This window comes from Sciurus vulgaris, assembly GCF_902686455.1.
Source record: "Sciurus vulgaris genome assembly, chromosome: 2".
NCBI lineage: Eukaryota > Metazoa > Chordata > Mammalia > Rodentia > Sciuridae > Sciurus > Sciurus vulgaris.
In genome coordinates this window covers 102,569,720-102,595,595 of record NC_136462.1, presented here as the reverse complement: position 1 = coordinate 102,595,595, position 25,876 = coordinate 102,569,720, and the positions used below count along the sequence as shown (strand labels likewise).

The window sequence follows — 25,876 nt, the reverse complement described above, 5'->3', positions numbered from 1 at the left end:
TGTACAACCTTAGTGGTTCAAATGAAAGTTATTGTGCATATATATGTGAAGAAGGAAAGAATCTAACCCAGTTCTATACTTGTCAGATGTTAAATTTATACTAATTAAAAACTTCTGTGAAGACTAGGCACTTGATTCCAAATGTATCACAAATTCAGCATATTTGGCTCCAGAAACTGACTTTTAAAAATATTTGCAGTGAGATGGTGGAACCTCAAATACAGAGGTTTAGAACTTGTAAGTTCTCCCTATGCCTATAAATTCATTCATTATTCATCAATACTGTCATCTATTCATCTGTCTGTCTACCTATCTATCTACTACCTACCTACCTGCCTGTGTTTTTACCAGCATTCTGCAATTCCACCACCTCCTCACCCAGCGCAGGACCACATACTATCCTTGGTAATTGCCAATTTTTCTACTCATAAAATGCTTATTAAGTTTTGTATGTCTATTTCAAATTTTCATAAATGGTATTATGCTGTATGTGACTTTCTGTTTCATCCTTTTTTTTTCCCATTCAACATGATGTTTTAATTTGTACCCATGTTACTATGTAAATACATAACCCATTTTACTTGTGAGACAATATTTCACAACATGAATATTAGTTATCTAGTCTTCTGTGGAGGACCTTCAGGTTCTTTCAAACTCTTCAATTTTGCTAACAGTGCCGTATTGAAAATCCCAGGAATACCTTATGAAACTGGTGAGGATTTCTCTAAGTTTTTCTCACTTGCTAGTTCCTGGATGCATGCCACTAAAAGAGGATGAGGGCTCTGATTTCCATATCCCCAGGAAAATCAGCATTATCTAATTTACTAACTTTTGCCAACTCGATGGATATAAAATAATATCTTAAGGATGTTTTATTTATAATTATTTAATAAGTTTGAGAAACTTCTCATAAGATTGGCAGCTTTTTGGGGGTAACTTGTATATTGCCTGTTCATAGTATATAGTTATTTTTCAAATAAAATCTCTCTTTCTGGTTGATACTGGAGTTTCTCAGTCCCTTGTTCAGTTTTGACATGGCAAAGGTGTATCATGATGTGTCATCTTCCTATACTTTAGTCGAATTTTATATTTATAAAAAGTCCTCAATTTTTATTTAATCAAATGGGTCAATTTTTCTATTTAAAATTTATACTGTGAGATTTTTAGAAAATTTTCCTAACCTATGTCAGAAAGCTATTATTCTATACTATCATTATAATTAACATTCACATTTGACCCTTTACTTCACACCACGTGTGGTATTAGTAAAATTTCAGTTTTTTTCCTTTTCTATATGGTGAGACAATTTTCCTATCATTAATATGCTGAACTGTCTGTTCTTTTCTCTACTAATATGTATGCCACAATTTCTAGTGCAAAGAAATGCTATTCTAGTTGTTGAATGAAATTGCTTCTTTTGCAAAAAAAAAGAACAGCTTGCTTTTGTACATTTTGTAGATTTCTTAAGAATGCATCTATATTTTATCTGTTAAACATTAACGACAGTTGCATTTTTGGAAAAATAACCTTACCCAAATTCTATTGCTCTATTCCTACTTTGTTGATTTTAAAGGCAATATGTGTAAATCCTAGCATGTAGTGAGCATTCTTGAAAGTTAGAGTCTTTATTTTTATTATCATGTGTCAATTTTATATATTCATGGGGTTTATTGAGATATTTCCATACATGCATGTAGTATGCACTGATCAAAGGCAACCTTCTTCTTTGAAAGGCCCCACATCTTTTCCAATCTCTAATAAAGCCTATTCTACTTTCAGTTAGACTTGTTTTAGTATCCACAGATGAGGGAGAACTTGTAATAACGTCTTAACATAACGTCCTCAATTTCCAGCCATTTTGCTGCTAATGATAGGATTTCACTTTGGAGGATAAATAATATTTAAATAATATTCCATTATATTATATGGGCATATGGACGCTTTTTCCTAATCCATTCATGTGTTGATAGGCACTTTGGCTTATTCCATATCTTTGCAGTTGTGAACACTGCCACAATACATGTAGGCATTCAGGTATCTCTTTAATATGCTTATTTAATTTGTCTTGGACATAAAATCAGAAGTGGGATAGCTGAATCATGGTACATTTATTTTTAGATGCAAATCAAAGCTACAATAAAATACCACCTCACCCTAGTTAGAATGTCTCTTACCAAATATAAAAAAGTAAAACAAAATAAAATAACAAATGTTGGCAGGAAATGTGAGGAAACAGGAGCTCATACAATGGTGAGAATTTAATTAGTATAGCCACTACAGAGAAAAGTATGGAAGGGACTCTTTGGTCAACTTTTTGCTTTTGTTTCCTTTTCGTAGTCCTATCCAGAAAATCATCACTTATGACAATGTCTTACGGTGTTACCCTGTTTTATTGGAGTAGTTTCAGAGTTTCAAGTCTAGGTCTTTGACAATATTTGAAGTGATTTTTTTTTGTGCAGGGTGAAAGACAGGGGTCAAATTTCATTTGTCTGCATGTGGATACCTATTTTCCCACCACCATTTGATTGAAGAGGCTGTTCTTTCTCCAAAATGTTTCTGGGGTCTTTTTCTTGAGTCAATTAACTGTCAATATATAGGTGTATTCTGGAATCTCTATCCTGTTTCATTGGTGTATATGTCTGCTTTTATGCCAGTATCATATTTTGGTCACTGTGGCTCTGTAATATGTTTGTAAAGCAGGCATCGTGATACCTAACACTTTGTTGGTTTTCTCAAGATTATTTTGGCTATTCAGGGTGCTTGTATATGAATTTTAAGATTCTTTTTTCTAGTTCTGTGAAGAATGTTATCAGTCTTTTGATGGGGATTGCACTGAATATGTAGATCGCTTTGAGTAGTATAGGTGTTTTAACAATATTTTTTCTTCCTATCCATGAACATTGGAAGTCTTTCCGTGTATGTATGTCTTCAGTCTTTTGTCATTGTCTTTCATTTATTTTTTGCTTAAGTTTATTGCTTAGTATTGTAGCTATTCTGTACCTACTGTGAAGGGCATTGTTTTCATGATTTTTTTCAACAAATTCTTTACTAGTATATATAAAAGCTACTGATTTGTGTATGTTGATTTTCTATCCTGTTACTTTACCAAATTATTTATTCAAATCTCAGTCTTTTGTGGAGGCTTTACATTTCCTTCTATACAGAATCATAGTATTTACAATGAGAGATAATTTCACACTCTTCCTATTTGTATGCCTTTCTTGTCTTTCTTTTGCCCAACTGCTATGGCTAAAACTTCTAGATCTATACTAAATAAGAGCAATGAGAATGGATACCCTGGTATTTTTTCTCATCATAGAGGAAATACTTGAGCTCTCCAAATACTGGGATGTTGGCTATGGATTTGTCCTTTTATAGTCTTTACTATGTGGAGGTATATTTCTTCATTATCTATTTGTTAAGTCATGAAGGGATGTTGAATATTATCAAATGAATTTTATGCACCTATTTAGATGGTCAAAAGATTTTTATCCTTCAGTTTGTTGATGTGATCCATTATATTGATTGATTTGTATATGTTGAATCACCATTGCATCTGTGGAACAAACCCACTTGATCATAATGAGTAATCATTTTGATGTTCGGTTAAATTTGCTTTGATAGTATTTCCTTGGGGTTTTTCTTTTAAATCTATGTTCATCAGGGAGATTGATTTATAGTGCTTGTGTGTGTGTGTGTGTGTGTGTGTGTGTGTGTGTGTCCCTGTTCAGTTTGGATAACAAGGTAAAGCTGATCTGTAGATTGAGTTTGGAAGAGTTCAATTCCTTTTAATTCTTTGTAGTAGTTAGAGAAGAATTGTTGTTAGTTCTTTAAAATGTTTGTAGAATTCAGTGGTGATGCAATTCAGTCCTGTGTTTACATTTGTTGGGAGATCTTTTATTATTGGTTCATCTCATTATGGGGTGTTTATATATTCAGATTTTTATATTCTCATGGTTCAATTTGATAGGTAATTTGTGTCCAAAAATTTGTCCACATCTTCTAGAGTTTCAAATTTGCTAGCATATAGTTTTTTGAAATTACTCCCTTATGAGCCTTTGTATTTCTGTGGTATCAGTAGTACTATGTCATTTTGCATCTCTGATTTTATTTATTTGAGTCTTATCTTTTCTGTCTCTTGGTTAATCTACATAAAGATTTTCTGGGTATTACTTATCTTTTCAAAAAACCCAACTCTTTGTTTCATTGATATTATGTATTGCTGTTTTAGTCTCCATTTCATTTATTTCTGATCTAATCTTTTTTATTTCTTTCCATCTGTTAATTTCAGGTCTAGTTAGTTTTTGCTTTTCTAAGACCTTGAGATACCTTGGTACGTTGTTTATTTGAAATCTTTCTACTTTTTCTTTATGACGTGGGTACTCATTGCTGTAAACTTCCCTCTACTTATGTTATATCCCATAAATTTTGGTATGTTGTTTCTGTAGTTCACATGTTTTGACAACTTTTTAAAATTTATCTTTTGATTTCTCAATGATTCATTGTTTTTTCAAAAGTGTTGTTCAGTCTTCATGTATTTGTATGAAGTCTAAAATTTTTGCTGTTGCCAACCTCTAGTTTTAAACCTTTGTGATCAGAAAAGGCAAATGTATGATTTCAAATTTTTCTGAATTCATTCAGACTTTTTTGTGACTTTATATATGATCTATACTAGAAAATGCTATATATTCTGATAAGAATGTGTATTCTGTAACTATTGGATGAAATGTCCTATAAATGTCTATCAGGTTCAATTGATCTATGGTGTAGCTCAATTCTGATGTCATTTGTTGAGGTTTTTGTCTGGATAATCTATTGATGAAAATGGGATGTTGCAGTCTCCAACTATTTCTCTCTTTAATAGAATTAGTTTTATAAAATTGGGTGTGCTGACATTAGGTGCTTATATATTTACAATAGTTGTATCTTATTATTTAATTGATCCCTTGATAATTATATAGTGACCTTCTTTTTCTCTTATAGTTTTTGTTTTAATGACTGTTTTGTTAGATACAAGTATAGCCACTCCAGTTTAGATTTCCATTTTTCCATTTGCTTGGAATATCATTTTGCATCTTTTCACTTTCAGTTTATTCATCTTTACTGATGAATTGAGTTTCTTACAGGCAGCATATTAAATCTTGTTTCTTTATCCATTTACTCTGTATCTTTTAATTTAAGAACTTAGTCCATTTATATTCAAGGCTATTATTGATTGGTAAGGAACTATTTCTTCCACTGTATTTTGATTTTCTTTTAGTGGTTTTCAATATTCTTTGTTCTTTTTCTTCTCTATCACATGCTTTCATGATTGTAGTTATCTTTCTTTCACTTCTGAACATAGTCCCTTATGTAAGGCTGCCTACTGGTCATGCATTTCTTCAGTTTTTGCATGTCTGGAAAGGATTTTGATTTTCCTTACTTCTAAAGGATAGTTTTGCTGGGTATAGTATTCTTGGTTAGCAATTATTTTCTTTCAAGGCATGGATTAAGTCATTGCATTCCCTCCTTACCTATAGGTTTTCTTGTAAGGAATCTTTATATTAGTCTAATGAGGATACCCTTAAATGGGACTTGGCAATTTTCTTTTGCAGCTTTTAGAATTATGTGTCTTGTTCTTTAGACAGTTTGACTATAATATAACATAGTGAAAATCTTTTCTAATCATGTCTATTTGGAATCTCTAAGACTCCTGTACATGGATGGCCATCTGCTTACTAACAGTGGTGGAACTTTCTGATATTTTATTAAATAGGTTTTTTTTTTTAATGCCTTAACCTTGTTTTCCTTCTCACCTTCAGGTATTGCATGGATATTTCATTCATTTAATGATGTTTCAATGGCCTTGAATTCCTTCCTCATTCTTTGTTTATTTCTTTCTGTCTGGGACATTTCAAAGATCGGCATTCGAGTTCAGATATTCTTTATTCTGTTGATTGAGTCTATTTTTTAGGTTTTCAATTGTATTTTTTATTGACTTATTGAGCTCTTCCTTTCTAGGATTTCTGTTTGGTTCTTTTTCAGATTCTCTTTTTGCTGAATTTCTCATTCATATTCTATGTTGTATCCTAATTCCATTTAACTGTTTATTTGTATTTTCTTAGGTCTTGATATTTTTAAGAAACCATTCTTTCAAATTCTTTATCAGCATTACATCCATAATAATTGCTTTGAGATCTGTTGCTGGAGAGTTCTTACTGTTTTTTGGAGCCATCATATTACCTTGTGTTTCATATTTCCTGTGATCTTACATTGAGATTTGCACATCTGGTGGATCAGTAGTCTTTACCAATTTTATAGGGTAGCTTTCTTAATTACTTTTTTTCAGAAGATATGTTCTGGGGTGCTGGTTTGTTATGCAATGTTAACTCCATTTACAACTGGGCACAATAATGAAGTCTCCTTATAGCTTTGTTGGTGTGAATAATGAATTAGGGCATAGTGCATACTTCTATAGTGTAACTGGAGAGACCCAGTGTCTCTTCAGGCTATGGAAGAATGGGGACACTCTAGCAGTTCATCAGGCATAGCACAGACAGTAGTGTGTGTGTGGTACCCACAGTGTGGCTAGCCCTATGTGAGTGGTGTCCTCTATTGGTTGGATTTTTCTCAGGCACTGTTGATGCTAGTTCTGCTACTAGCAATAGTTTCTGGCACTGGCAGTCCCAGCAGTGGTGAGGGGTCTTAAGTACTTGCCCTGTGATCAGTCAACCCAGACATGCACAGGAAGAGAAGGTGAAAGGAATGACAGCACCCCTTCTGTGTTACACAGACCAGTCCTATTAGTGCCGCATGGTATAACAAGGTATAGGGCAGGTCAGTAGCAGTAACTATGTAGATGAGGTGGTAGTGGTTTTGTCTCTTTGGTGGCAATGCATGCCCAAAGAAGTGCTACAACTTGAGTTGGGCCAAGTGTCTCTCAGGTCCCCTTTGGCTGTGTGTCCTGGGTTTGGGGTGATAACTATAGCCAAGGCTTCCCCTTCCTTTCCTTTGGCAACAGTGTATGCCTAAAAGTGATAGTGTGTTTTTAATCATAAAGAAGAATCAAATTTTACTGTATTTTATTTCTATATTTGGGGCAAAAAAAAATACACGTTTTTTTCTATAGCTGATGACTGTAGTGAATTAATTATATTAAAGGATGTTTTCTAATGCTGAACAATCCTTGCAAAATTATTTGACCAGGGTATATCCTTAAATATATTATTTTATTTTATTTAGACATTTTTCATCAACATTCATTAACAAAATTGTTTTACAAAAGTTTTTTATGTATTGGCTTTGCCAGTTTTGGAACAAAAATTGCACTGGTTTCACTGGCACAATGTGTTCACTATGTAATTGATTCTTTTAGAATGTATTAAGGTTTCATTTGTGGCTTGATTTATTGACTTCATTGGTTAGAAAAATTAAAAATATACCTTAGTGGAAACAATTGGGGGGGCTTCAAATTTTCATATTTCTTTCTTTTTCACAACATACAAGATATAGCAAATACACGATCACTTGGGGCAATTTCTTTTTTTGCAAGATTTTATATTTAAGAAGTAATCTCCCATTCATGACTTTTTTTTCTATACATTTTCAATTATAAAATAAAATTAACTCTAAAATGTGTTTATAATTACTCAGATCTAGTTCCTAAACAGTAATCACACGAAGTCATGGAAATGCACTTTCCTTTCAGGAAGAACATCATGCCCTAACTAGTCTAATGACTACATAAAGAAGTCAATTTCTGGGGAAAATGTCTAGGAAAAGTAGAGGACACTTTGTAACCAGTTTCTTAATCATAACTATCTTATCTTTTAAGTTAAGAATTACATAGGTAGATTTTTTCTGTTTATAAATTTCATGGGCATGTTTTATTTAACTTTCCTTTTATTACCAAATTGTTTAGACCTTGGTCAGAACCACAAAAGCAACAAAAAACAAAATGAAAAAAATAAAAGATCAATGGATAAATCCTTATTTTGGTTCAAGTAACTAAAAGGGATAGGAGCATAACTCAGTGGTAAAGCAAGTGCACAGCATGCATGAGATCCAGGAGCAGAAAACTTAAAACCACAAACCAAACATAGATTTTCTAAAATTTTTCATATTTAAATTTATGTAAATTGACAGTTTAAAGTATTCTAGGAGTATATTTTTTTCAAGGAATTACCAAAAAATACCCAAAATTTTATATAGTGGTATACATATCACATGCTGAATAATACAAAGAAATAGTTTTGGAGAGAAGTTCCATTCAGTAGGCATTTATTGATTTCTGCTACTCTCTGAGGCACAGTGTTTGAGCATTGAGTTCAATAAGAAGACACATGGAGTTCTGTCCTCGCTATAATGAATGTTTACTCTGAGAATCAGATACTTAAAAAGAGCTGCTTACTGCGTGTGTAGAAGAGGCTGCTCTCATTCACATGGTATAGGATGGCTCAAAATCAAACACATTCTTCCAGTAGAGAGAGAAAATCAGAGGAAAAGAGGACATTCTCCTGTCCTTTAAGAGACTGGAGATTGCACTCATCAGTTCTCCACACAGATATTCATTGCATCCTTATTTGTGAAAAGTTACAGCTGATGTAGAAATTGAAGTTTGTTTATGCTATAGGGCTATCACATAACTAGTATTATGCTTTAATGTATCAGATAAGAAATAAAAAGGCAGCTGGGTGCAGTGGCACATCCTATAATCCCAGCAGCTCAGAAGGCTGAGGCAGGAGGATCCTATGTTCAAAGCCAGCCTGAGCAACTTAGTGAGACCTTGTCTCAAAATAAAAAGTACTGGGGATGTGGTTCAGTGGTTAAGCACCTCTAGGTTCAATTCTTGGTACAAAATAAATAATTAAATAAGTAAGAAAAAATATTTTAAAAATCAATAAACTGTGCTTATATGTATTAGCATAGAAAGCTGCCCTACTCAAAAAGTTATACTGAACTTTAAAAATTCTAAAGCAATCCATACAAATAATGACATCTGAACATTCTGGTTCTGGAATTAATACGTACAACCACACCACTGTGCCATTGTACTGCCTAGTTCTATTGGTAGTATATCACAGTTTGATGATGATAAAGACTATGTCACAAATGGAAAAGAAACATGTATAATAAATGTACACAAAGATAAATCATAAAGTTACTATCAAACTCATAGTAGAGACTGCCTCTGAAGCAAGAGGTAAGGGAATAGGATTTGGGAGGGAAACAGAGACCAAAGAGACTAAGTTAATCCATGTAATTTTTAACACACATGCACGGTATGATGGTATAATAAAGGGGAAAATGTGTTCCTACTGACTTTACATCTGTCTCTCTCTGTTAGGTAACACATTTTTCTCTGTTTTCTTATATTCATGCTCTCTGTAACAAAACAGTCACTTAGGGAAATGAGTCTCAAAAGAAATTATCACTCAAATGGCAAGCACTCTAGATTATTTGATTTTTAGTCAAATCTTTCAATCATATTAAAAATCAGATTAAGAAGAAATTTGTCCCTAAATGTGCTTTAAAATTTAAAGTGTAGATTAGTTTTAGTAAACGTGTATCTCAGTACAATTTCTGTATGCATTTGAAGAACCATATAAATTTAACAAAACATTTAAAGTTAATAGAGCAACATCTTTAGTCAAAAAAAGGGTATTGGTTTCTGTCTTCCTGTGGATTAACTGGGCATAAAGAGGTTTCCATCCCAGGATGGGGTGAGAGGAGAAAGCAGAAATCAGTTGACAAACCTTTTCTTTGGTCTACAGAGTAAGTTCTTTCACTGACTCATTTCCAAGGAGCTGAGTTATTGCTGTGGCATTAGCTTAGAATCATTCCTTTAGATGTGTATTTAAGGAGAAATTTCTACATCCTCTGCATTCCACAGTAGATGGTCTCTCTATGTAAATTTTTAGTAAAATAGATGTGTTCCAGCTTAGAGATATCACTATTTAACTTATCCAACTAATTTTTTTTCTGCTTGTTTCATGTTCTTAAAGCCGCCTTCAAATTACAGATTTTCTTTTTACATAAATGTTGTTGTGGGAGAGGATAAGCTGAAACATTTTCAGTTTTGTTTGAAATGTTTATTACTATTATTTTGAAAAGCATCTACCATTTGTTGGTTCCTTGAGGCCTCTCAGAATCTACACCAGTGCCTGGTATAAAATACTACTGAATTTATGTCAGCTGATTGAATATCTAGGCTAGTGTATAGCCCTGTCTCTCACATCTCTCTGTGAAGAAGACCAATCACCTTTGTACTTGTTGACACATTGAGTTCTCAGTGTCATGCTGAATTGAAGGACAAATATGGAGCCATACAGTTCAGCCAAAATGTGAGCCATCAGTCAAGAATGCAGTCAGTCTGTGGAGACCACATTAAGACCTCATTCTAACTGCAGCTATTTCAACTTTTTCTAATAAGTGTGTTTCACTTTTTTATTCCAAGTATTTTATTTTTTCATGGTCCTTCAAAATCCCTTTGGAGAGAAAAAGAAGGCTTCTACATTTAAATAATCAGAATCGTAGTATATCTAACAGCCCTGGATTTCTTAATTTTTGATTATAGGCTATGTATCATCTAAAAAGAACACAGATCAAGAAGAGTAGCATGAATATAAAATATATGTACTGATGAAGAAACTGAGCCATGAAAAGATTAAACAGCTCATCTAATGCCTCAAAACTAAGCAACAGTGTTGAGATTTGAACTCAGGGGTTTTGATGTTAGAGATCATGTTCTTTACCACAGATTTTCAAGTGGAGTCACTGAAGGAGACTATAAATAAGTAAGGTAATATTGCTTTTATTTAAAATTGTTTTTAGATAATTACTTTATCAACCTACCACTGTGCACTGGGGATACAAAGAGGAAACTCTCACTCCAATGAAGAAAACAGGTGTAATGAATATCATATATGTGCCTAATTCAGCCTGTATGTACATGAATAGTGACCTGCCAGAGTGTTATGAGAACAGAAAACAGAAACACCTTCTCTAGAAAGGAGAGGTTATAAAGGTCTGATTAGCTGGAGTTAGCTATGAGGAGGGGCATATGGGAGAGTGAGGCACTCTCTAGGCAGATAAAGATAATGCAGGCAAAGACATTATAGAGTGTGGAGTGCTGAAACAAAGAATGTAAGGTGGAGATGATGTAGAAGTAAGGAAAGAGGGTCAGGGCTGAGACATCACAGATCATTTTGATAATGGCAGAGTCAGACTTAATCTCATGTGTAAATGAAGAACCAGTCAAATGTTTCAAATAGGAGTCACATAAACAATGATATATTTTAAATACTTTGGGTGGCAGGTTAGAAATTGATATAAGCCAGCTTGTGCCATGGTAACAAATAAATCTCTAAATATCAGTGACTTAATAAAATACAGGATTATGTTTTAAACGTCTAAAATCTGAAGCTGGCTTTGCAGCCCTTCTCCATCTGGTAGTTAATCCTTCTGGAATTTGTTTCCTTCTGTGTTACTACAGCAGAAGAGAGAGCCAGAGGATACTGTAGGATGGTTTAACAGGTTGGGACTAGAAGTGACTTTCATCAGTTCTTCCCCCTTCTCATTGCCCAGGACCTTGCCACATGTCCCAGTGTCACCTCTGCAGGAGGCATTAGGCAAGCATGAAGCATCCCCTACAGAAAAGGGAACTTTTTCAGTATTGCTTATAAAGGGCACATACGCCAATAAATACTTATGTTTTGTCTGAACAAATCATCGTTTATTCGTTTTTCGATCTTTCAAAAAATAGTTTCTTGAGCACCTACAAAGCACTGTCATAAATATGGTCATGAGTACCAGGGGTGAGGCACTATGGGCCAAAATTCCTGATGGGAAAATTCTTCATTGGCTTCTTAGTCACTGGTGATAGATCCAAAAGGGAGAGATGTAGAGTTAGCAGGTGGACAGCATAACGTGAGCTCCATCACATGGGGGATTGGAGGTCATCATAAAGAGTTTGAATTTGATGGAAATGAAAGGTACTTAGAGCATTCTGTGAAGAATGACTTGATTTACTTTTTTAAAGCATTACTCCAGCTTCTCTATTGAGAACATAGGAAAGGTGTAGGGTAAGAGGACTGAGTCTCTTTGAAAGTTACGGAGAGATCAAGTGAGCAAGCTGGTGGATTAGAGGAGGGTGAAGCATGTAACCGGTAAACATGGTCAGGCTCTGGATGCATCTTGGTCAGATGTATAGGATGAGCTCCCATGAGGAGGGTGATGAAGTCAACAGAGGGGAGATGATTTTCATCATTTGGATTATGCCTAGATGGCTTCAGAAAGGCTCTGGAGATTATCAGTCTCCTAAATTATTCATATTCCATAGGTATGATAGGTACTTCCTCTTTGAATGATAATAATGTTTGTGAAAAAATCTTTTCCTTAAATGTAAAGCTAACATTCTCTACATTGCAAGATTTCATATAAAATCCACAGAATTGTTTACCTAAAAACTATTTACAAAGAAATTTAAATGTCTTTAAGTAAACATCTTTTGAAGGCTGATTCAGAAAATATTAAGCTATTTTAATTTATTTTTATATGACACTTTATTTTTTGTAAGGGGCATGTTTGCTTTATAGAAACTATAAGTATTTCTTACAGAGAGAAACTGCTTTGTTAGTTTATTATTATAATTATTTGTATATTAGGAAGACACTAATTCAGGTATGCCAGTGTATTTAGGAAGTTTGATTCATCCACTCTGTGAAGTAATTAAACAAAGATCCTTTCTTTGACCAAAATTTGGCTGGATTTTTATGAGGTTTCTTGTAAATAGGCCTCAACTTTGGGGCTTCCATGTAGTTTCTTCATTATCAAATTTCAGCAATAATTCTGCTAACTCTGGTTAGCCAGAATACCCTATCCTTGATATTTTGATTATCCTCTAATATCCAATCAAAGTTCCTTTTTCTATGACCCCTAGTTGATATCTGATCACTCTGGTCTATATTCAGCAAACATTGGCATGTCAGTTTTAGCCAGAGTCCCCCCTTACCCCTGAGTTACCTCTTAGTTATTTCCATTCAGTGATCCCAAACTCGACCTATCACTCCCCTGCTTCAGTTCCTGTTGGAATTTTACCCTTTAGGTAGAATAAGGACAATGATGTTAAAAATGTAGAATAATTGAAAAAGCTTCCATGTACAGTGGTGCATGTCTGTTATCCCAGAGATTCAGGATGCTGAGGGAGGAGGATCACAGTTCAAGGCCAGCCTCAGCAATTTTTCAAGGTTCTCAGCAATTCAGTGAAACTCTGTCTCAAATAAAAAATAAAAAAGGCCTGGGGATATAGCTCAGTGGTAAGGCCTTCCTGGGTTCAATCCCCAGTACCAAAAAAAAAAAAAAAAAAAAAAAAAAAAATCATTGATAAAGTGTAGTGAAAGGAAGAGAGAGAGAGAGAGTACAGAAAAAGGTACGCCATTAGAAAGCAAGCCACTAGGAAAATAAAAGTAAGAGCCACTCTAATCTGTAGGAAACCAAGAAAATCTAGTTTCTAGACTAGAGCAAATTTAGCACAATTTGTAAACTAAAATTATGAACAAGTATGTGGTTATATGTTGCTTTGTTTATATAATGCCAGATTCCAGCTTTAATGTTTTTCTCCTATTAGGCAAAGGAATCAATGATCCCAGAATGTTACAGGACTATATGAAATCTAGCTTTAAACTCAGCATGGAGGAGTCCTTCTTGCTTTCATCTACTCTTTGCTTTCTAGAAGTTGTTTCACTTAAGTAACCAGAAAGTTTCATGGGTAATCACATAGTTCTCAACACATTGAAAAACTGCATTCTTCAGAAAAGAAGGTAGGCATTAAACAAACTATGAAAAGCCAAACCTAAATGTGAGTTTTATAGAAATAATAGCAATATATTTTAAAAATTCCAGTGCAAAAAATAAAAAAGATATCTCATAAAGGGATAAATATTATGTGAAATTCACATAACCTACAAAGGAGAAGTACCCAGAATATGTTTTAGAATTTTCTACAAATCAATAGGTGAAAGACAAGTAAGTCAAAAGAAAAACAATAGCAAAGTATCAACAGGCAGTTCACAGAAGGTAAAATTCAAGTTCTCTGAGCATGTGTGAAAGGATGTTCAAAATCATGAGTATCACAACCATATTCATCTCTGAAAAATGAGGGGGGAGATAGAATGCAGAAGGAGTACAAAGTGAAATGCTACTTTTCATCGAATGTTTTGCACCTTTAAGCAATCAAGAGAAGAGAAAACATTACTAAGTGTTCACATTTGATAATGTAGGTGATAATTATATATATGCTTGATATATCTTCTACTTTCTTTTGTATTTTTGAAATGTTTCCTAATAACAAATAAACATTATAGTTATTTTACTGTCATGTTCAATAAAATTTCTCTACTTACCACTTTTATGAGATCAAATGATAAAAATTGAAGTATTAATTTAGGGTAAGAACATAGGAACAGGATTTGGGCATCCTAATATCCCAAATATACCACTTACTGTATGACTTTGAGAAAATCACTCAATTCTTCTAAAACTGTTTCTTCACCTGAAAAACCTGAACAATATCATCTGCCTTCACTACATAAAGTTATTGTGAGGAGTGAATTGATTTATATATACAAAATGATGTTTATGAAGAAATTGTATGGAAATTTTCAACCCTTCATTTAATGTGAAATTAGATGAGCATACTTTCCCATCTACTGTCATTCTAAATTTATTGAAACGGACATTAGAAACAGAAAAGTGGAGCACATAAAAGACACACATATTTTCTTACCGGATCTATTAGCTGGGAATATAGTTCATGGCAATTGTCGAAAATATATTTGTATGTAGAATCCAGGCATGCCCTGACACAGTCCTTCACTACTGTGCTAGCCTTTGGGGGACTCTGCAGCTCCAGAACCTAACAGGAAAATTATTTCTCTTAAACAAAGTAGAATACCATAATCCAATAAAACAACTTAAAAATATTCAATAAATGCTTTTAGTTGATTTGTCTGTGTTCAAGACACATAGTCTTACAAATCTTTTAAATGTATACATATTCATTTTAACTTTCTGATGATAAAAACCCATTGTGAATATTCCTTGTTAGAAACATTCAAATAGTAACACTAAATGTAATCAGTAGCAACACCATTTATTTAATTATTTAACAAATATTTACCACTTACTATATGATAGGCAGTAGTGATACTACAATGAGCAAAAGAAACAAAAACTCCTTTTGTCACTGTCTTAAACTCTAGTAGATAATGCATAAAATAAGTAAGCAAAATAAATTATATGATAATGCAAACCAAAAATAAAATAGTGGAGATGGGATAGGATGTGTTTCAATGAAACAGAATAAATACAAGGGACAGTGATAGTAGAGGAAATCAGAGGAATAACAGAATGATAATGGTAATGTGAAAAATCACATATACATCACTGCATAAATCTAGTTTTGATTAAGGTGGGAAAGAATTGGATACTTAGAGCTTAATAGCAAAGCGAACTAAACTAATTGTCTTTTTAAAACTTCCCTATTTTATCATCACTTGATTAGTCTTATAAAAGATGCCTAAGGGATTGCTTTATTTAGAAGGGAAGAAAGATAAATACTATCTTGAAAACACAAAGTATATAACTCACTAGATCAAATACACAAAAGAGAAAGAAAATAATCAGACCTTATGAATACAGAAAGTCAACTAAACACCAGAAAAACAATAGAGGAAGAAAAAAAAAGGACAGATAATCAAAATAATTAGAAGAAAATTAATGAAAGGATTGGAGGAAATATTTACACATCAATAAAATCACTATATGGAAAGGGATTAACTCTCTCAATTAAAAGATAGACTGGATTAATGGATTAACAAAACAAACACACAAAGACACAAAATATGCTTCCCATAAGACACTTATTTCATCAGTAAAGACACACAGATGGAAAGTAGAGGAATAGAAAATAACATTCCACACAAATGGAAATCCAAAACAGGCAGAAATAGCTATACTTGTATCAGATAAAATGAATATTATGTCTAAAACTATAAAAAGAAATAAAGAAGACTACTATATAATTATCCAGAGACCAATTCAACAAGAATATATAATAATCACCAACACTCATATAGCCAATGTTGTAGAACCTAGTTTTATAAAACAAATATTGTTAAACCTAAAGGGAAAGATGGGCTCTAATATAATAATAAGGGGACCTTTAAAACCTAGCTTTCATCAGTGTACAGATCCAGAGAGAAAATCAGCACAGGATCATCAGAATTGAGCAATACAATAGATAAAATGGACTTAGCAGACATTAATAGAATATTTACAGAATACATACTCTTCTCATCAGTACATGTATAATTTTCTATAAGACCATATACAAAGCCATAAAACAAGTCTTAACAAATGTTTAAAAATAAAAAAAAAACTACATATATTCTCTGATCATAATGGAATTAACTAGAAGTAAAAAAAAAAACAAAGAAATTTTAGTAATTATACAAATACAAGGAAAATAACAGCATACAGTGAAAGACAAAATGAGTCACTGAACAAATCAAAAGGGAAATTAAATTGTCTTGAAACAAGTGAAAATTTATACAAAACATAACAAAGATTTATGAAGTATAGCAAAAATTGCTAAGGGAGCAATTTATAGCAATACATACATCAAAAACAAAACAGAAGGATGTCAAATAAACAATCTAGCAATGCATCTCAAGGGGATACAAATAAGAACAAGTCAAACTCCAAATTAGTAGAAGGAAAGAAAGTACAAAGATGCAAGCAGAAGTAAACAAAATAGTTTAGAAAACATAGATCAATGAAACAGAGGTTTTTTCAAAAAAGATAAACAAAATTGGCAAACTTTACCTAGATGAATGAAGAAGAAAAAGAGAAAAACCCAATTAAATGAAATTAAAGATGAAAAAGGGACATTGCATATACCATAGTAGTACAGTCATTAGGAAATAAAATGAACCTGTATAAGTCAACAAACTTGAAATCTAGAAGAAATGGATAAAGACGCATATAACCTATCAAAATGAAGCACAAAGGCACAGAAAAGCTGAATGGACTACTGATTGGTAATGAGACTGAAATTAGTTAGTAGTAGAAAGTCTCTCAACAAAGAAAAGCTCAGAATCAGATGGCTTCACTGCTAACCTCTACCAAACTTTTAAAAAAGAACTAATACCAAATCTTCTCTAAGTTTTCCAAAATATTAAAAGGGAGGGAACTCTTCAAAACTTCTCCTACATGGTCAGCATTACTCTGATACTAAAACCAAAAAGAGATACAACATAAAAGAAAATTACAGAGCCACATCCCCAATGAACATAAATGCAAAAATTCTCAACAAACTAATAGCACATAGAATTCAACAACACATCAGAAAGATCATGCACTGCAATTAAGTGAGATTTGTCCTAGGGATGCAAGAATGATTAAACATATACAAATCAGTACATATATTACATTACACCAGTGGAATGAAGGACACAAATATGTGATCATCTCAATAGATGCTGAAAAAGTATTGAATACATTTCCAAATTCTTTCATGGATAAAACTCTGAACACATTAGATATAGAAGGAATGTACCTCAATATGATAAAGGCCAAGCATGAGAAACACACAGAAACCATCAAAAAGATGAATGTGTTTTCTCTAAGATCTGGAAGAAGATAAGAATGGCCACTCTAACTGCATAGGACCAGAAGTTTTAGCCAGAACAATTAGGCAAGAAAAAGAAATAAAAAGCATGTAAATAGGAAGTGAGGAAGTCACAATGTTCTTTTTTGCAGAAGACATGTTTAAATATAGAAAACCTAAAGATTCCATAAAAAGACTATTGGAACTGATGAATGAATTCAATAAAGTAGCAGGATCAAAATAAACATAAAAAAATCAGTAGCTTTTTCTCAGAACTTGCTGAGAAAGAAATCATAAAAGTAATCCCATTCACAATAGTACAAAAACATAAAATACTTAGTAATAAATTTAACCAAGGAAGTAAAGAACTCTATAGTTACAATGACAAAACACTGATAAAATAAATTGAAGACACAAAAACATGGGAAGGCCTCCTCTTTTTATAAATTAAAAGAAATAATATTATTGAAATTTTCATATCACCCAATGCAATTTCTACATTTGATGCAGTTCCTCTCAAAATATCAGTAAGTCTTCACAGAACAAGAAAATAAGCTCCAAAATTCATATGGATGCACAAAAAGCCCAAATACTCATGTACTTTTCAATCAAAAAGAAAAGAGCTGGAGACATTGCAATACTTGGAACTCAAGATGTACTGTAGGGATATAGCAACCAAGACAGCATAGTATTGACATGAAAATAGACACACATACCAATGGAACAGAATAGAGAAAACAGAAATACATCCACACACTCATAACCAACTGACACTTATCAAGGACACCAAAAACATACACTGGAGAAAGGACAGCCTCTTTGGTAAACAGTGCTGGGAAAAATGAATAACACTTACAGAAGAATGAAACATGGTTCTTATCTCTTACCTTATATAAAAATCAACTCAAAGTGGATCAAAGACCTATATCTAAGACCTGAAACTATGGGTAAACATTTCAAGACATTAGTATAGGCAATGACTTTTTAAACTGATAAATGGGATTATATCACACTAAGACGCTTTTGTGCAGAAAGAAACCAATGAACAGATTGAAAAGAAGACTAGGAGGAAAAACTTATAATTCCAATTAATCTGAAAAGAGAGCTCTATCTAGAATATGAAAGAAACACAGGAACTCAAAATTCAAATGATCCAATTAAATGGCACTTCTCAAAAGAAGAAATACTTATGGCCCTATATGTGAAAAAGTACTCGACATTTTTGACCATTAAGAAAATGTCAATCAAAACTGCAATACAATATCAACTTAACCCAGTCAGAATAGCTATTGTCAAAAAGCAAAAAATAATACTGGTGAGGAAGCAGAGGAAAAGGAACTCTTATATGTGGCTGGGGTAATGTAATTTAGTGCAATCATTATGAGGAACAGTCTGGGTTTTCTTCAGAATAGAAGTAGTATAGAATCCAGCTATACTACTCTGGGTATTTATGCAAAGGAAATGAAATAGGTATGTTGAAAAGTCTGCACTCCTATATGCTTGACAATAACCAAGAAATGGAATCATCTAGGTGTCCATTGATGGATGAATGGATATATAAATTGTGGTGATTTATATATGATGAACTATTCAGCCAAACAAGAAAATGAAATTCTGTCATTTGTAGTAAAATGGATTGACATGGAAGACATTATGTTGAGTGAAACAAACAAGACACAAAAAGATAAACACCACCTGTTCTCTCTCTCATATGTGGAAGTTAAAACAGTTAAAATGAAAATAAAATATAATTGTTAGAGTCTAGGAAAGGGAGGAGGACAGAGGGAGAGAGGGGAGTTGGATAATAATTATACAGGAGGAATAAGTTCTAGTTTTCTACAGCACAATAGAGGAACTTTAGATCACAATAACTTATTTTATTTTTCATGAAGAATTAGAAGAGAGGAGCTCAAAGACATCAAATATAAAGACATGATAAGGAGAGAGAAGTGCTAATTACCCTGATTTGATCAGTTCACATAATATACATATAATGAAATATCACACTGTATGTTCTAAATATGTATAACTATTATGCATTTATTTTTAAAACTCTAAATTAAAAAGTCTCCCTTATGATGCCTTAAGGTGAGTTATGAAAAAGTAGAAAGGCCATGAGAATAATGTAAAAATGCAGGCCAGAGAAGGTGTCTTGGGTCAAAGTGATTGAGGAAAAACTGCTTGAAGAAATCATATTCTGATGAATTACATCAGGAAAAAAAAAACATACGATTTGCTGATAAATTAGATGATTGATGTGAGAGAAAGAGAAGAGTCCAGTTGGTCCCAAGTTCTCAGTCTGAGCAACTGATACAATGGAGGTGGTTTCCTCTTAAGTGAGGAAGACTGTGGTAGAGAGATCAAGAGCTCGGTTTTGGACATTTTAAGATTAAGAAGAATAATAGGTATATAAGCAGATTTAAAGCCAACATTTAGATAAATAAGCCTGGAATTATGGCAGTTTCTTGGTTTAAGGTATAAATTTGGAAATTATTGGCTTACGGGAAAATTTAAGGAAACAACACTAGATGAGCACACACAGTGAAGAGGACCAAGAGCTAAACCTGTGCGATTCTGATCTTAAGGTATCTGGCAAAGAAGAAAGAACAAAGAAGTGGTGACCAGATGAATTATCTAGTGAAATAGAAGTCAAGTCAAGATGGGTGTCTTGAAGATTTAGGGAGAAGAGGGTGTCTTGGAAGAAAAAGTGACAAAATGTGGCAAATGCTGAATATTGTAAGGTAAGAATCCATAACTGACCACTAGAGCTGGTGAAGCGGTAGCCATTGGTGACTTTAAAAAAAAAAAAATTTGATGAAGAGATGAGATAAAAGTCTTATTGTAGTAAGTTAAAAAAATGAGGCTGGGTTTGAAGATTTATTTATCGTTAAAAATATCAACCCTCTTCAGATTGATCTGTAGATCTAACACAGTATCAACCAAAATCTCAGCAAAAGCTAAAATCATCTTAACAATTTTGAAAGTGAAGAAAATGGTGAAGGATTCATACTTTGTGATTTTAAGATTTGCTATGAAGCCACAGTAATCAAGACAGTATGGTGGCGGTGGAACTCTGAGCCTGACCTATTCTGAACAGTATAAAGATTATAAAATTCAGAAAAAGACTCAAACACACATGGTCAATTGTGTTTTTTATTTTTTAATTTAATTTTATTTATTTTTTACAGACTACATTTTGATTAATTGTATACAAATTGAGTACATCATTTCATTTCTATGGTTGTGCATGATGTAGATTCACACAATTTGTATAATCATACATGAACATAGGGTAATGATATCTGTCTCATTCCACCATTTTTCATACCCCCTTTCTCTCATTACTTTACGATACTACAAAGGCAATTTAATGAGGATTGGAAAATCATTTCAATAAATGGAATTGGAAAAATTAAATATAAATATCTAAAAATTTTGATCATTGCTTTTTGTTTTACTTTATTTTTTCTAAAATAAAACTTTTAGAATAAGCATAGGAAAAACTGTGATTTCTATTCCTCCAAGGGATTATCCATGAATGGAAAAATTGACAAATTAGACAGAATTTAAAAAATTTTCACTGTTTAATGTCATGCTTGGGAATAAAAAGAAAATATTAGTAAATCGTATGTCTGACAAGAGACTTGTGTACAGAATATACAAAGAACTGTCAAAACTCAAGAACATTATAGTCTTGAAAAATGCCAACAGGGCAGTTTTTTTAAGGGTTATCATGATAACTTTATAAGGTAATGCAAATGCTAATTTGCTAGATTTAGCCATTTCCAATGTATACCTATTTAAAAAAACATGTAGTTAATAAATAGTTTTAATTTAATTTTTAATAAAAAATTAAATTAATTTTTAATAAAAAATTAAATTAATTTTTAATAAAAAATTAAATTAATTTTTTAATAAAAAATTAAAAACTAAACAATAACAAAATAAGTTGATGAAAATGGGCCAAAATTTCCAAAGATTCTTACAGAAGGATTTATTCAGATAGAAAATCAGTCCAAGAAATGATGGTCAACATTATTAATTTTTAGAGAGAAAATTAAGGCTACAATATGATGTAATTTCATTCCTGTAAGAAAAAATAGGTGATGGATAGATAGATCAATAGGTAGATAGATAGATAGATGATTTAAGAAAATACTAAAAGCTTCTCTAGAAGATGGAGAACAGATAGAACTATATCATACATTGTGAATGGGGATTTTACCCAAGAAAAGTGAAAACTTATGTTTACACAATAAACCTGTACATGAATATTTATAACAGTTCTTCTTAGTAACCTCCAAACTGGAAACAATCCAAATGTCTGTCCATTATTGAATGTATAAACAACCTGTGCATACATAACAAAGAATTACCACTCGGCAACACGAAAGGGTGAACTGTTGATACACTCAACATGGATGGATCTCCGATATGTTATGCTACCTAGAATATTATTTCATTTTCATGATGTTCTGGAAACAGTAAACTAGTCAGAGGATATCAGGGGTTGCCAGGTGGTAGAGAGTATTGACTATAAAGAGGCAGCACAAAAGAATTTTGTAGACTCATGGAACTGTTCTGTATCTTATTGTGATGGTAGTTATGCAACTATGCATTTGTCAAAATTAACATAATTATGCAACAAAAGGAGTTATTTTATTAGCTATAATGAGGGAAAAGATAAAGGGATGAGAACAATTATTTAAAAGAATGCAGAGAAAGGAAACGTGTAAAGTACTATTTTGAGAACTTTCATTAAGGAAAATAGCTATGGTAGCAGCTATAGAAGAAAGTGAAGTCAAGCAGTATTTTGAAGAACAAGAAATTACAGCATGTTTGGTAATAGAAATATTCAGCAGAGAAGGGAAAATTTATAATTCAGGAGATTCAGAAGGATTGCGGCACCAATGTTGCTAATACACAAGAGGAGATGAGATCAATTGCAAAGGTGGAAGGGACAGCCATTTCTCAGATAATGAATGGATCATCAATGGCAATAAAAAGGAAGAATATATGGATGCAGTCAGACAAGTAGCAAGATGGAGTAGGAGGTGGGCTTTTATGCAAGGAACTTGATGATGCTCCTATCTTTTTTAGTGACATAGGAAGCAAAGTCATCAGCTGGTAGTGAGGGTGTGGGAAGAAGAGTGGCAAGTTTAGGACACTTTGTTTTCTAAGCACTGAAAGGCTTGTGACCAAAGCATGGCAGATGCATAGCACTCCCAACCCTCACTCCCATTTCCTCACCCCTCAGTGTCAGTGGCAGGTGTCACTTGTCAATCTGAGTCAACTTTCCCACTGATCCTTAACTGCCTCTACACACTGTTCCAACAGCTACTGCCAGTGGATCAGAATAGACACCAGTTTCATTTACCCCAGTCACCCAATTTATCCTGATTTTAAGTCAAATGACTTTAATTAAATTCAAAAGAATATAAATGGCTACTATTATAGTATGTTTTTGTTTTATATCTCTTATAAAATGCCATTTTTAGTGCTTTGAGTGAAAAAAAAAAAAATCACGGACAGCTTCCATCCAGGAGGCTTCTGAATAACCGTCACAATGCTGTGTTTCAGAGTAAAAATGTTTAGTCCACAGCCTTGCAAACTATTTTTGGAAAACCTATGTTAAGTTGCTGGGCAAAATTATGATTACAGATATCTTACTATTAAAGCAGAGGGGATATGTCCAAAAAGAAATGCCTGGATAGTTTGATGAATTAGATGATCAGATATATTCCAACATAAACATTGCTAAGGCTGAAAACAGAAGTTGCCGCACTGAGGTAGGTAAGAGTCAGTTACTCTCTTGCAGTGAAAAGTCAGAAAAACATTTAAGTTAAAACTAAAACAAATGAACTCCATTTCCATTTAACATTCTTTGGGGTTTTTTCTTAAGTGCCATGTCCACTTACTAGAGAGCTTTGTTTAAAATAAATTTAATTTAAGACTAAATTTGAACCAAATGAATCAGAATATGTTGTGACTAGGAGAATTCCTTCTTCAATTACAACTTATGCTGGAAGATTCATTTAGCTCAGACTTAATTGCTGATGTTGAACAGTGCCGATCAAGAGAATTTACCAGGGAATAAATATGTTCGTATGTCACACCAAGACACTGACAGAAATAAAATGAGATACCTTCATCCTAAAAAAGGTGATGCTTGTTAGCAGGTCAACAGTTGATTTCAGGTCTTGAAGTCTTTCACTATTACTGGCAGGAAAGTTTTCCTGAAGAAATGGGAAAGAAAAAAGAGTTAAGTTGCCAGCATTACACCTTCAGTGGGAAAATAAACTAAAACTAGCTTACTGTGAAAGAAAATGGTAAGTCAAATTGCATAAAATTTTAAAAGATCCCTAAAGTATTCTCAAAATATTTTTATCATAAAGTATTATAGAAAATGGAAGATATAAAAATAATTTTCTTCATATTAGAAAGCATACCCTTTTAGTTATAATCACAATTCAATAAAAACATACAAAACAATATCATTATGGCAATATTATGATGTCAATCCTTGCTCATAAAATTATTTTACCACTAAAAGAAAAGAGATTGGTATATATTTGAAAATATCCTCATTATTTTCTAAATATAGGTACATTTTTCAAAAACACTTTGAGCACTGTACATCTATTTACTTTTTGTCACAAAGAAACTTAAAAGTTTAAAGAATAAGATTGCATTGCATAGTCTCTCCTTTACAAAAGTTAAGTATCATTTTAAAAAGTTAAAATGAAGTTTTAGTGAAGTTTGGTGAGAAGTATCATTAAAAACACAGATGTTCAGAATTTTGAAGAAAAGAAGATGTATATGTATGAAAATGTTTAAAGAAAGAATTTATTTAAACATTGAAAAAATTTTCATCTTGCTCTCAGACTGGCTTTCTAAAGAGCCACAGGTAAACCACAACTAACTTTCTCATGAACTCAAGTAGAGCTGGTGTGTTTAAAGGATGGTTGAATGTGGTGGCCCCAAGACCCTTCTTGACCCAAATTATCTTTTCAATGGCTGGTGTGGCAATTCTTTCCTCATAGTTTTACCCCAGCTCCAACATGAAATGTATGTTTAATAGAATTTGGGTTCTAATTTCCAGAACTATGCAATTAAGGACACTGTCAGTAAGAGACTAATTTAAAAACGATGCAGAAGAGATGCATGTATGCAAATATGAAAAAAAGATTTAGGATAAATTGTTAAGGAATGTAAAATGGTAAAGCATTTACCTAGTTTGATATTGATCCCCAGCAGTACTCACACAGAAACAAAAAGAGTGAAGAGGTACAAGAGCATCTATATAGTTGTGACTATATATTTTTTGAAACTAAAATTTATAACTCAATTTTTGTAAGACATTTTAAAATTAAAATTGCATGTGTGTGTGTTTATGCACATTAATTCATGAATACATATGCACAGGTGTATCTGTTTCACCTATAGGTAAAATAATAGAATTGTTGACAATGAACTGTGGACAGTGTTAAACAAGCATACTGATCTAGGAAAAGAGAATTGAACAGTAAATACCAAGAGGAATCTCAAAATTTGGGGAAATATCAGCAGACTATCTCAGTAACAAGGAGTGAATTTTCAAAATCAGAACTGAGTCATATTCATGTGCTAGCATATCTGATGATTATTTTAAAAATTATACAGTGAAAGCTGTATACACAGAGTATAATGACTGCTGTAGGTTTAAGTGGGGCAGAACATACAAACAACAAAGGAAATCTGTAAGTTACTTCTAGTGTGATGGCACCTGAAATCAAAATGTTTACTTTTCCATTACACAATAGATAACTTTACAATATGGCAAGAAATCATCTGGAGCAAACACAACAGTTTACCTTTAGGAAAATAATTTTGTACACACCCTATATTTTGACAGGTCAATCCTTAGAGAGTTATGCAACTGGTCCAGTAGTTTTATGAACTTTTCCCTCTGTACCAAGAAAACACAAAATAATAGAAGGTAAATAAATGGCCACTCTAAATGTCTTTGCAATTATTCTATATAAGGTGCTATTCTCTTTTAATAGAAAGGAAAGATCAAAGATTTGTTCAAGACCTCAGAGCTAGTACGTAGCATCATAGTGATTCAAACTCAAGTCTCTTTCACATCAAATCTATGCTCTTCCCTAAAAATCACACAGTCTTTCTATAATGAATGAAAAAAAGAGTAAATGTTCTAACAAAATTATCTAGAGAGCTGTGTTCCATACA

General features: G+C 32.8%; 1 protein-coding gene across 2 annotated transcripts in view; it reads right to left on the bottom strand.

Moving 5' to 3' along the window:
• UNC13C (unc-13 homolog C) overlaps nt 1–25,876 on the bottom strand; it is an 869,114-nt gene that overhangs the window by 264,161 nt on the left and 579,077 nt on the right. For both annotated transcript variants that reach the window (XM_079129872.1, XM_079129871.1), the window contains 3 exons: nt 25,527–25,595; nt 23,794–23,883; nt 14,765–14,893 (listed from right to left, as the gene is read on the bottom strand). In XM_079129872.1, coding sequence (XP_078985998.1) covers nt 14,765–14,893; nt 23,794–23,883; nt 25,527–25,595 — 288 coding nt within the window. The remainder of the gene's footprint in view (nt 1–14,764; nt 14,894–23,793; nt 23,884–25,526; nt 25,596–25,876) is intronic.